Source organism: Salvelinus namaycush, chromosome 25, assembly GCF_016432855.1.
Source record: "Salvelinus namaycush isolate Seneca chromosome 25, SaNama_1.0, whole genome shotgun sequence".
In the NCBI taxonomy this organism is placed as follows: Eukaryota; Metazoa; Chordata; class Actinopteri; order Salmoniformes; family Salmonidae; genus Salvelinus; species Salvelinus namaycush.
In genome coordinates this window covers 17556321-17570018 of record NC_052331.1, presented here as the reverse complement: position 1 = coordinate 17570018, position 13698 = coordinate 17556321, and the positions used below count along the sequence as shown (strand labels likewise).

The window sequence follows — 13698 nt, the reverse complement described above, 5'->3', positions numbered from 1 at the left end:
AGCTAATGCCAAGGGAGGAAAAAGTGTATTTTTAAGTTCGCCGTTGTATTTCAGCATGGCCACTCCTAAGTACCCACAAACCCCTGGCTTGTCCAAACCAGGGTAAGGGGTAGAGACAACCTGAGCATGGGAGGGTGTTAGAGTACAGTAGATTGGAGGAGAGGAGAGGCTAGAAGAGGATGTGTTTCCTACTCTTATAACTGTGTGGGGGGGTGTGCCGTAGGGGTGGTCAGTAGGGGGTAGTGGGAGGTTGAGTGGTCAGAGAGAGAGAGAGAAAAAGAGAGAGAGCGAGAGTAAGAAAGCGGATAAACCACACCACAGCTAGCCCTGTTAGCACCAACACTGAACCATTGGCCCTCCCCATCAGCACCTCATGAAATATCTCAAAGGCCTGGTCTATGTGTCTCAATGCTTGGCTAGAGAAAGAGAGAGAGAGAAAGAGAGAGAGAGAAAGAGGGAAAGAGAGAGTGAGAGAGAAAGACAGCGAGAAAGGGAGAGAGAGCAGAGTTTCTTCTGGACTGTGGTTTCTGGGGCACCGAGGCCCAGGAGTCAGTCAATCTGTCCGGTCCGAGGGAGGCAGCCGGGCGGGGGTTCCTGGGAGGGCTGATTAGACGGATGCTCTCCCATCATCCATCTCGACAGGCCGGCAAAAATTGGCTCGCCCCTCGCAGGGTAGAGTTCACAGGGGGAGGCGATGGGGGAGGATGGGTGGATGGCGGGGGAGAGGGGGGAGGCGGTGCAGGAGAGGGGGGTAGCGCTGAATACCTGTCACAGCCTTTGGTCTGTTTCAGGGAATCTCAGCGGCAAATTAATAAAATATCATTGCTGCTTCCCTGTACTTGCCTACCGTGGCAGGCAGCTCTCCCTCTCCTCTCTCTCCCTGCCTGCACTAACCCCCTGACCTCTTCAGACTACTGTGAGAGATGAGGAGCCGAGGTAGCCAGAGAGTGGACCAGAGTGTCAGGGTGGAGGAGGAGAGAGTAACTCAAAACTCCAGGCAGACCAGGCAGAGAGAGAAGCAGCATCTATCTCCTCACTGCTGGATGATAGCTCCACTAGAGAGAGATTGACAAATTACTTCACCATGTCAGGGAGACATTTTTGAGTAGTGATATAGTCGGCAAAAACAACAACCCGCAACACACAACAACTCGTACACAGTACATAAACCTTGACGATATCTCGTATGTTACAGTATGGATGCAGTAGAAAAGAGACATCTATATTCTAGAACACTCAGAAGATGTATCTTAATGGGAAATATTGTCCACGTTGTACAACACAAATTCTAGGTCTACAAAGAAAAATGTCCTTCCTTTGAAAACACATTTCTTAATTTCTTCTTGTAAACAAAGGAACCCCAGGGGGAGTTAGAGGTTTTGGTGTTTATCAACTTCTTGTGTGTCTCTAATGATGTGGATTTATGTAAATGTCGTAATGAATGCGTGTTTAAGTGGGAAAAGCCTTTGTGTGTAGGTGAGGTGTGTGTGTGTGCGTCTTTGTGTGTAGGTGTAGGTGTGTGTGTGTGCGTCTTTGCGTGTAGGTGTAGGTGTGTGTGTGTGCGTCTTTGTGTGTAGGTGTAGGTGTGTGTGTGCGTCTCTGTTTTGTGTGTGTATGTGTGCACATGTGTCTTTCGGTGTGTGTGTATGCACCCATTGGGGGTTGCTTCTAGAGCATGCCACGGTACAGGTTGAATATGATGATCGTCTTATCCCTAAGCACAATCCATGCTCTCCTTTTCACAACCCACTGCTCCACAACAAAGTGCCATATGTATTTCATGTTCGCTCTCCGTCTCTTCACAAAGGGTGTTAAACAATATAAGCACGAAACAACACCTCCGGGAGCTGGAGGATCACTTCATGCCCAAAAAATGTCAGAGTAAAAAGTTGGAAAAACATCCCCAGGTTATTTGAGATTGTTTACAGGTACTTGTAACAACCCTGGCTATAGCGAAAACACTCAAAACATTAGTTCCAATGACAGATGAAATTGGATAAATAAGATGCTGTGTTTGCCATGTTGTGTTAAGAGAGAGGACTCAATGCTAGCTAGGAGTTTGTTAGAAAACACAAGACTTGTTAGTTACTAATAATCCTTGTCTTCCATGACGAACCTGTATGTTGGAAGGTGATGCCTCAATACTTGTTTATTCATGGCTGTCTGTTCTGTAGACTCAACTGTCTGGTAGATAATGATCACATTCACCTTCCTCCTGGCACACCATGGCTCTGTGTTTACTGGCTGAATCTCAATATTAACATCTCCTGTCTGGTCAATGCTAAGCAAAAGCCCAGGATGCATCCTTACATCAGCTGGCTAGATGCTAATACTTAGCTAGCACCACTAATCCGACCGTGTCTGTGGTGGTTGGGGCTCGTGGTCAGTAGACTGGTGTTCGGTAATAGTGGGTTTCACAAGGTGCTTTTTTAAATGAGTGTTGACAATTAATTTGCTCTACTCAGATGGCTATATTTGTATATTGTAGGGTACTCAGTGCTCAACTACGAGGCGCCAACACACAATGTTTCAGATATAAGGGATTTGTACCAGAAACGAGGAAAGACATGGCATGTCCTGCCAGGGCACAATTCCCCAAAAGACGATTGAGCTGGTTGAAAACAATAGATGAAGATATATAAATAAGGCCTTTTAGTTTTGTTCAAGTACTCTGAGGACAGTGGGAAGAGATTGCTCGAAAACGGATTATCTCTACAACGTTGAGAGTTCATAAGAGTCCAAATTCTAACTTTGTTGAAGGGCAGATATGGTATCCCTACGGAAACAGATCATATTTAGCCATGAGTGTCTCCTCTGTGATTATGAGGCTGGGAAATGGAGGCATATTATTGACTCAACTGTGTTTCGGCCTCTATACAGTATAGTAATTACTCCCCAAAAAGCACATTCCCCTAATCCTTCTAATTCCAGATATTTTAGGTCTAATAAGCAAATCAAATCATTGTGTATCGTTTGATCACAAATTAGTTTGGAAACCAACTGGAGTAATTCCGTCGGAGTCTGGACAGACAGTAGGCGAAATTAAATGTGTGTGTGCCTGCGTGGGCGTTTGCGTGCTCATGTGTACACGCACACGAGTGTGTGTATAGGTTTATGTGTGTGCTTGATGGTGGTGGTGACCGCTACGTGGCCTGTGTTTGGGCTCACCTGTAGCTCTGTCTGGAAGAAGAACTTCTGTGGGCACTGGGAGCAGTCGTATATCTTATCCTCCTGACCATGGGCTGAGAAGATGTGCTGCTGGAGCTTACTGGCCTGGACAAATACTACAGAGAGAGAGAAGAGAGAAGAGAGGAGAGAGGAGAGAGGGGAGAGAGAGAGAAAGGGGAGAAAGGAAGTGAGTATCTTCTTTGAGTAAAATATCAGACATTTTGCTAATGGAATAAATGGAGCTATCAGAATATAAGGGTAAATGCAAAATAATCCACAATGATATAGGCTAAATAAGAAACATAGAAACAACATTGCTATACAGCCGAAATATATTGGTTAAGGGCAACGACAACAGATGCTAAATACGGGCAAATGAATGTGTTGTACTGACAATAAAAAGACATGATTATGATGTCAGTAACTAAGACAAAAAAAAGGCAACTTTGATATCTGACACATAATTGGGGTTTGAACAGTGGTCATACCCGGCCGTCCTACTATGGTACAGTGAATGAGCGCATAATGTTATGAGAATAATGAGGATCTTTATTTAGAACTACTTGTTGGGACAACAAGCCAGAAAATAAACAACCACAGAAGAAATTGGCATGGCTTCAAGTGCAAAACATGGCCTCCATTACGCTACATCGCTAATGATATTGACAGTATAAATATTCATGCAGAGGCACTATTTATTTATGCAGACTCAGACTACAGTCGCTATGATATAAACACACACACACGCGCACTTACAAAATATAAATCTATACCATACATTTGTGCTTTAATTAAGCCATAGATAGTCCACGTTGGTACAGTATACTAGGGAGACGTGTGTGTGTGTACGTCTCTCTCTTGGTGTGCGAGCGGGTGTGTGTGTATGTCTCTCTATCTCTGTGTTCTCCCGAAGAGCACTTCAAACATGCCATTTGTTATCCCAGAAGTCTGTGCTATAAGGACGCATGTTACGGCTGTCTACTCTCTGAGGTCTGGACGCTCCCGAAATGTGACCATGTGGGGCTGGACTTCATTTTAATTTCTTAAAGGGGCTAAATAACTTTTGTATTAATGCATGCGCCGCCTGGGCTGAGGGCCGCAGGGAGGGGAGTGAAAAGCAGCCGCTAAAGGTGAGGTGTCTATCTGAGAGCACTTTGGGGTTTCTGCAGCTATATCGCCTCTGACGGGAGCTCTACTGCAGCGCACGGGGCGCTCGGCAACATCAACATGTCCCAAAATCAGCTGGGAGAGCTGATATTAATTATTGAGCTGTATATGCCCGAGGTTCACTTAGCTACGGCAGACGGCCGCCCAGATGGCCGCCACGTACGCTCCTGACCTGAGAAATAAAAGTTTATATCTGCAGCTAGCGTTTCGCATCCAGAGTGACAGACACTCACAGACTACTAATATCGCAGTGACAGCTGTCCGTGGAACACGACTAAACTAAACACAGTGTTGAACACAGAAATGAACATACTCACACTAATGAACAAACAAACAACGCTATGGTTATGATTATGGGTTATAGCCCACTTCTGAAAAGAAATCAGAGTGTTCTAGCTGGATGTTCTATTCACAACAGCTTTGTTTCATCCCAAGGTTAAGTACAACACAAGGCCATCCAAAGCTGGAAATATATAACTGCTTCGTGCTTAGAGGCTACAATGATTGCGGCTGGTTTGTGTTTTCACATATTTTAGGAAAAAGAAAGTAGGCAAGCAGACATACACTATGTGGACATCTGCTCGTAGAACAACTCATTCCCAAATCATGGGCATTCATATGGATTTGGTCCCCCCTCTGCTGCTATAACATCCTCCACTCTTCTGCGAAGGCTTTCCACTAGATGTAGGAACATTGCTGTGGGGAATTGCTTCCATTCAGCCATAAGAGCATTAGTGAGGTCGGGCACTGATATTGGGCGATTAGGCCTGGCTCGCAGTCGGCGTTCCAATTCATTGCAAAGGTGTTGGATGGAGTTGAGGTCAGGGCTCTGTGCATGCCAGTCAAGTTCTTCCACACCGATCTCGACAAACAATTTCTGCATGGACCTCACTTTGTGCACGGGGGCATTGCCATGCTGAAACAGGAAAGGGCTTTCCCTAAATTGTTGCCACAAAGTTGGAAGCACAGAACCATCTAGAATGTCATTGTATGCTGTAGCGTTAAGATTTCCCTTCACTGGAACTAAGTACCATAAAAATCAGCCCGAGACCATTATTCCTTCTCCAACAAACTTTACAGTTGGCACTATGCAGTCAGGCAGGTAGCGTTCTCCTGGCATCCGCCAAACCCAGATTGGTCAATGGTGAAGCGTGATTAATCAGATGGTGAAGCGTGATTAATCACTCCAGAGAACGCATTTTCAGTGCTCCAGAGTCCAATGGCAGCGAGCTTTACACCACTCCAGTCGACGCTTGGCATTGTGCATGGTGATCTTAGCCTTGTGTGTGGCTGCTCGGCCATGGAAGCCCATTTTATGAAGCTCCCGATGAAAAGTTCTTGTGCTGACGTGCTTCCAGAGGCAGTTTGGAATTCAGTAGTGAGTGTTGCAACCGAGGACAGACATTTTTACACGCTACGCGCTTCAGCACTCAGCGGTCTCATTCTGCGAGTTGTGTGGCCTACCACTTCGCGGCAGAGCCGTTGCTGTTCCTAGACGTTTCAACTTCACAATAACATCACTTACAGTTGACAGGGACAGCTCTAGCAGGGCGAAATTTGACGAACTAACTTGTTGGTAAGGTGGCATCCTATGACGGTGTCACGTTGAAAGTCCCTGAGCTCTTCAGTAAGGCCATTCTACTGCCAATGTTGTCTATGGAGATTGCATGGCTGTGTGCTCGATTTTATACACCTGACAGGTGTTACTGAAATAGCTGAATCCACTAATTTGAAGGGTTGTCAACATACTTTGGTATATATAGTGTTGTTTTGTCTGTTTGCTCTGCATAGAAACATGTCAAACCAACAACAGTCTGTTGTCATTTTGTCTTGGACTGGGAGGCAGAGAAATCACGACAGCAAAACAAGACGAGACAGCATGTTTTCTCTCGCCTGCAAAAGTTGTGCCCTGGACACGTTTTCATCTGGAGGATGGGTTGCAAATCCTACAGTACATCTACAGTCGTGGCCAAAAGTTTTGAGAATGACACAAATATTAATTTTCACAAAGTTTGCTGCTTCAGTGTCTTTAGATATTTTTGTCAGATGTTACTATGGAATAGTGAAGTATAATTACAAGCATTTCATAAGTGTCAAAGGCTTTTATTGACAATTACATGAAGTTGATGTAAAGAGTCAATATTTTTCAAGACCTCTGCAATCCGCCCTGGCATGCTGTCAATTAACTTCTGGGCCACATCCTGACTGATGGCAGCCCATTCTTGCATAATCAATGCTTGGAGTTTGTCAGAATTTGTGGGTTTTTGTTTGTACACCCGCCTCTTGAGGATTGACCACAAGTTCTCAATGGGATTAAGGTCTGGGGAGTTTCCTGGCCATGGACCCAAAATATCGATGTTTTGATCCCCGAGCCACTTAGTTATCACTTTTGCCTTATGGCAAGGTGCTCCATCATGCTGGAAAAGGCATTGTTCATCACCAAACTGTTCCTGGATGGTTGGGAGAAGTTGCTCTTGGAGGATGTGTTGGTACCATTCTTTATTCATGGCTGTGTTCTTAGGCATAATTGTGAGTGAGCCCACTCCCTTGGCTGAGAAGCAACCCCACACATGAATGGTCTCAGGATGCTTTACTGTTGGCATGACACAGGACTGATGGTAGCGCTCACCTTGTCTTCTCCGGACAAGCTTTTTTCTGGATACCCCAAACAATCGGAAAGGGGATTCATCAGAGAAAATGACTTTACCCCTGTCCCCAGCAGTCCAATCCCTGTACCTTTTGCATAATATCAGTCTGTCCCTGATGTTTTTCCTGGAGAGAAGTGGCTTCTTTGCTGCCCTTCTTGACACAAGGCCATCCTCCAAAAGTCTTCGCCTCACTGTGCGTGCAGATGCACTCACACCTGCCTGCTGCCATTCCTGAGCAAGCTCTGTACTGGTGGTGCCCCGATCCCGCAGCTGAATGAACTTTAGGAGACGGTCCTGGCGATTGCTGGACTTTCTTGGGCACCCTGAAGCCTTCTTCACACCAATTGAACCGCTCTCCTTGAAGTTCTTGATGATCCAATAAATGGTTGATTTAGGTGCAATCTTACTGGCAGCAATATCCTTGCCTGTGAAGCCCTTTTTGTGCAAAGCAATGATGATGGCATGTGTTTCCTTGCAGGTAACCATGGTTGACAGAGGAAGAACAATGATTCCAAGCACCACCCTCCTTTTGAAGCTTCCAGTCTGTTATTCGAACTCAATCAGCATGACAGAGTGATCTCCAGCCTCGTCCTCGTCAACACTCACACCTGTGTTAAGGAGAAGTTTATCTAAAGTTCCATGCATAACACTTGTATCTTTTATCAATGTTTATTATGAGTATTTCTGTAAATTGATGTGGCTCTCTGCAAAATCACCATCAACTCAGCAAAACATTACTGAACATAACACGCCAATGTAAACTGAGATTTTTGGATATAAATATGAACTTTATCGAACAAAACATACATGTATTGTGTAACATGAAGTCCTATGAGTGTCATCTGATGGAAATCATCAAAGGTTAGTGATTAATTTTATCTCTATTTCTGCTTTTTGTGACTCCTCTCTTTGGCTGGAAAAATGGCTGTGTTTTTCTGTGACTAGGTGCTGACCTAACATAATCGCATGGTATGCTTTCGTCGTAAAGCCTTTTTGAAATTGGACACTGTGGTGGGATTAACAACAAGTTTATCTTTAAAATGGTGTAAAATACTTGTATGTTTGAGGAATGTTAATTATGAGATTTCTGTTTGAATTTGGCGCCCTGCACTTTCACTGGCTGTTGTCATACCGATCCCGTTAACGGGATCTCAGCCGTAAGAAGTTAACGAGAGAATCACTGACATGATGTCAGCTGGTCCTTTTGTGGCAGGGCTGAAATGCAGTGGAAGTTTTGGAGGGGATTCAGTTCATTTGCATGGCAAAGTGGGACTTTGCCTTTGCCACTCTTCATAACAATTTGGAGTATATGCAAATTGCCATCATACAAACTGAGGCAACAGACTTTGTGAAAATGAATATTTGTGTCATTCTCAAAACTTTTGGCCACGACTTTTGGCCAGTGCCCTCAGAAAGTATTTACACCCGTTGACTTTTTCTACATTTCGAAACTTTTACAAATTAATACAAAATGGAAAGTTGAAATGTCTTGAGTATTCAACCTCTTTGTTATGTCAAGCCTAAATAAGTTCAGGAGTAAAAATGTGCTTAACAAGTCACATAATAAGTTGCATGGACTCACTCTGTGTGCAATAATAGTGTTTAACATTATTTTTGAATAACTACCTAATCTCTATACCCCATACATACAATTATCTGTAAGGTCTCTCAGTCGAGCAGTGAATTTCAAACACAGATTCAACCACAAAAACCAGGGAGGTTTTCCAATGCCTCGCAAAGAAGGGCACCTATTGGTAGATGGGTAAAACACCTAATCACAGACATTGAATATCCCTTTGAGCATGGTGAAGTTATTAATTACACCTTGGATGGTGTATCAATACACCCAGTCACTACAAAGATACAGGTGTCCTTCGTAACTCAGTTGCCGGAGAGGAAGGAAAACGCTCAGGGATTTCACTATGAGGCCAATTGTGACTGTAAAACAGTTACAGAGTTTAATGCTGTGATAGGAGAAAACTGAGGATGGATCACCAACATTGTGGTTACGCCACAATACAAACCTAATTGACAGAGTGAAAAGAAGGAAGCCTGTACAGAAAATAAATATTCTAAAACATGCATCCTGTCTGCAACAAGAAACTAAAGTAATACTGAAAAAAATAATTGCTAAGCAATGAACTTTTTGCCCTGAATAGAAAGTGTTATGTTTGTGGCAAATCCAGTACAACACATTACTGAGTACCACTCTCCATATTTTAAAGCATTGTGGTGGCTGCATCATGTTATGGGTATGCTGTAATCGTTGGAGGGACTGGATAAAAAGAAACAGAATGGAGCTAAGCACAGGCAAAATCCTAGAGGAAAACCTGGTTCAGTCTGCTTTCCACCAGACACTGGGAGATGAACTCACCTTTCAGAAGGACAATAACCTAAAACACAAGGCCAAATCTACACTGGGATGTTGTATGTAGATGGGTGAGGATAAAAATCTATTCAATCCATTTTGAATTCAGGCTGTAACATAACAAAATGTGGAATAAGTCAAGGGGTATGAATACTTTCTGAAGGCAATGTACCTAGAGTACAGTACAGCACACCAAGGAGTTGTCAGGTGAGCTCCTACTCCTCATGTCACAATGGTTACATGTCTTTTAATTCCACTACAAAGAAGACCAGAGGTGGCACCACAGCTCCCAGAGTGGTGTGGCCAAACAAAACATGTCGGGGCCCGTAGTTTTTCCTGATCTAGTAACCTAACCAGGTAAAACCCCGGACCTTATACGGTATGACATAATTCGTCTGTTGTAAAAAGGTTGAATATGGGGTATGATGGGACCAGAGTTTTTCCAATCAGGTGACATGGTTTATAAACAACTCCTGGAAAAACTCCTGGCCTTGGGAAGGATGAAAACCCTGTCGAGCTGCAGCAACCATGTACAGTGGGGCAAAAAAGTATTTAGTCAGCCACCAATTGTGCAAGTTCTCCCACTTAAAAAGATGAGAGAGGCCTGTAAATTTCATCATATGTACACTTCAACTATGACAGACAAAATGAGAAAAAAAAATCCAGAAAATCACATTGTAGGATTTTTAATGAATTTATTTGCAAATTATGGTGGAAAATAAGTATTTGGTCAATAACAAAAGTTTCTCAATATTTGGTTATATACCCTTTGTTGGCAATGACAGAGGTCAAACGTTTTCTGTAAGTCTTCACAAGGTTTTCACACACTGTTGCTGGTATTTTGGCCCATTCCTTCATGCAGATCTCCTCTAGAGCAGTGATGTTTTGGGGCTGTTGCTGGGCAACATGGACTTTCAACTCCCTCCAAAGATTTTCTATGGGGTTGAGATCTGGAGACTGGCTAGGCCACTCCAGGACCTTGAAATGCTTCTTACGAAGCCACTCCTTCGTTGCCCGGGCGGTGTGTTTGGGATCATTGTCATGCTGAAAGACCCAGCCACGTTTCATCTTCAATGCCCTTGCTGATGGAAGGAGGTTTTCACTCAAAATCTCACGATACATGGCCCCATTCATTCTTTCCTTTACACGGATAAGTCGTCCTGGTCCCTTTGCAGAAAAACAGCCCCAAAGCATGATGTTTCCACCCCCATGCTTCACAGTAGGTATGGTGTTCTTTGGATGCAACTCAGCATTCTTTGTTCTCCAAACACGACGAGTTGAGTTTTTACCAAAAAGTTATATTTTGGTTTCATCTGACCATATGACATTCTCCCAATCTTCTTCTGGATCATCCAAATGCTCTCTAGCAAACTTCAGACGGGCCTGGACATGTACTGGCTTAAGCAGGGGGACACATCTGGCACCTCAGGATTTGAGTCCCTGGCAGCGTAGTGTGTTACTGATGGTAGGCTTTGTTACTTTGGTCCCAGCTCTCTGCAGGTCATTCACTAGGTCCCCCCGTGTGGTTCTGGGATTTTTGCTCACCGTTCTTGTGATCATTTTGACCCCACGGGGTGAGATCTTGCGTGGAGCCCTAGATCGAGGGAGATTATCAGTGGTCTTGTATGTCTTCCATTTCCTAATAATTGCTCCCACAGTTGATTTCTTCAAACCAAGCTGCTTACCTATTGCAGATTCAGTCTTCCCAGCCTGGTGCAGGTCTACAATTTTGTTTCTGGTGTCCTGTGACAGCTCTTTGGTCTTGGCCATAGTGGAGTTTGGAGTGTGACTGTTTGAGGTTGTGGACAGGTGTCTTTTATACTGATAACAAGTTCAAACAGGTGCCATTAATACAGGTAACGAGTGGAGGACAGAGGAGCCTCTTAAAGAAGAAGTTACAGGTCTGTGAGAGCCAGAAATCTTGCTTGTTTGTAGGTGACCAAATACTTATTTTCCACCATAATTTGCAAATAAATTCATAAAAAATCCTACAATGTGATTTTCTTGATTTTTTTTTCTCATTTTGTCTGTCATAGTTGAAGTGTACCTATGATGAAAATTACAGGCCTCTCTCATCTTTTTAAGTGGGAGAAGTTGCACAATTGGTGGCTGACTAAATACTTTTTTGCCCCACTGTACTTGTTAATATGAATTATATTTTTAAAGGAGGTCTAGGGAGGTTTCCTATAGCAACAGGATTGGACAATAAAACTCACAGGGCTGAGTTAGCTTTTTGCAGGTTTGCACGGTGTACTCCTCCTGCCCTATGCAACTGTAGGCTTGATAAAACATGAACTCACAGTCTGTCAGCTATTGTGTTTATTGATTCATTTCCAGTTGGATAGAAAAAGTCAAGGTAGCCTAGTGAGCTAAAGTTTGTTTTGAGGTGTTTTTGATTTCATGTCAACGCTAATATGGCCAAAAAATTGAATTGCTAGTTAGCTAGCCAACAAGTGTAATTACGTATTCGAGAGACAACAAGTGCTCATTTTGCAAATGTATTTATGTTATCAATAAACATTGGAGAAAAATATAATTTACATGTTGTCAATAATCTAAGCCAACCCTATCTTTTTTGCAGCATAATTGTGCACAACCAATCTGCCTATACAGCTACTGTTGTTAGTAGCCTACAGTTGATTAGACTGAAAAATACTATTGTTTCCATGCAATACAGCATGCAAGATCGATAATGTTTAGGTGTAATGGCTGCTACACTTACGTGAGAGTTTGTCTGTCGGGAGTGATGTGTTTTCATGCTAAATAAATACCGGAGGGAAGTGGAGAGCACGCCTTGAGCTTTGTGTGTTGTGCCCGGCCCACGCGACCTGCAATTTCCGTGAATCTGATTGGTCAACACACGCAGAAAGCCTGCAGCAACACTTCGATGTGAATGACAGAGAAATTGGGCACAAGTTGACAAATCATGAGGCAAATTAGTCTAAAAAAACAGCACTATGCCCTCTTTCAACACTCAATATATTATATTAAACTAAATCAAAAGTGGTATGGCGCTGCCACACCTGATTGAAAAGTGATGTGGCAAATGCCGCCTCGCCACACGTTTTCCCGCGGCCCTGAACAAGACACAAGTTGCATCAGCTTGGCACAGCTAGGGCATCAATGCATAACTCAGCATTCATTCACCGGCATCATGCATAAGTGTACAATGAAAGCTGAAAGCATTGCAGGCAGAGTGTCTGTCGAGAGAGAGTGAGAGAGACGGAGAGAGCAAGAAAGAGAGAGTGAATGATAGAGACAGTGAAAGACAGGGAGAGCGAGTGAAAAAACAAGTGTGTGCGCGAGTGAGAGAAAGAGAGAGAGAGAGTGCGCGAATACGAGGAATCCAACTTTGTGGTCTTTTCTGGCTGTGTGAGTCTAGGCCGACTGAGTGAATGAGGCTGAGCAGGGCTGGGGCCAGTCTGGGCTGGGCGGAGGGGCCAAGGTCTCCTGGCTGTGGGGGATATTAAGCACTCTGATTAGATCTCAGGGGCCTCCGCCATGGCAGACGTCTGCTTTACTACAGGCCCCAGCACAGGCCCCAGCTCATCTTTATTTTGGCAGGGTGGATGATGCTCTCTGCAGGCTATCTCTCTCTCCCTCTCTACACATACAACACCAATGCTAAGCTGTTTGTAAAGGGGAAAAGTTGATCCTGTTTTTTCTTTTTCTTTGATGTATTTATCTGTTCTATTTACTTCTCTTTTAATTTCACACCCAGGAGTTCATGATAATACACATTTAAATTTGCCGCAACAGAAGTGAGTGCTCTGAGACTGATGTTATTTTATTGTTGGTAATTAACTTCATTTTGTGATGCTTTTTAAATATTTGTATATGTATTAAAAAAAAAATATAATAATAATTCTAAAATCGGTACAGAAGAGACTGGCAGTTCATGGAGGACCAGCTAATTAATATACCTATTTGTCATAAACTTGCTATTGTCAGAAAAAGACAAAGATCATCCTGGAGTTTTGTGACTTTCAGTTACCTGCTGTGACATAAGGGGGGGAAACACATTCATCCTGAACACTTTCTTCTGTTTTCTTTGTCTTAACCCTCATAATATTCCCAATCACATTTTCCCTGGCAACCCCTCGCAGCCGCTCCTAAGGGTGCAGGCAGAGCAGACACTTCTAGCTGCAGGCTCCCCCACTTCTGAAACCTGTCAAAGCTTTCCTGGGAGAGTCAGCCTCACTCTCTCTCGCTGTCTCTCATCATCCAGGGGCTTATGGACCCCTCTCCTCTGCTCCCGTTCCCCAGCTCTCTTCTCCTTCTCTTCTCTCCCTTCATCCTTTCATCTTACATTCACAACTTGCAATTTGCAGAGCTGCACTGTAGCTT

At 43.7% G+C, this 13698-nt stretch overlaps 1 protein-coding gene across 3 annotated transcripts in view; it reads right to left on the bottom strand.

Moving 5' to 3' along the window:
* Positions 1–13698, bottom strand: part of LOC120020314 (zinc finger protein 521-like) — a 163969-nt gene that overhangs the window by 14144 nt on the left and 136127 nt on the right. For all 3 annotated transcript variants that reach the window (XM_038963886.1, XM_038963888.1, XM_038963887.1), the window contains exon 7: positions 3169–3284. In XM_038963886.1, coding sequence (XP_038819814.1) covers positions 3169–3284 — 116 coding nt within the window. The remainder of the gene's footprint in view (positions 1–3168; positions 3285–13698) is intronic.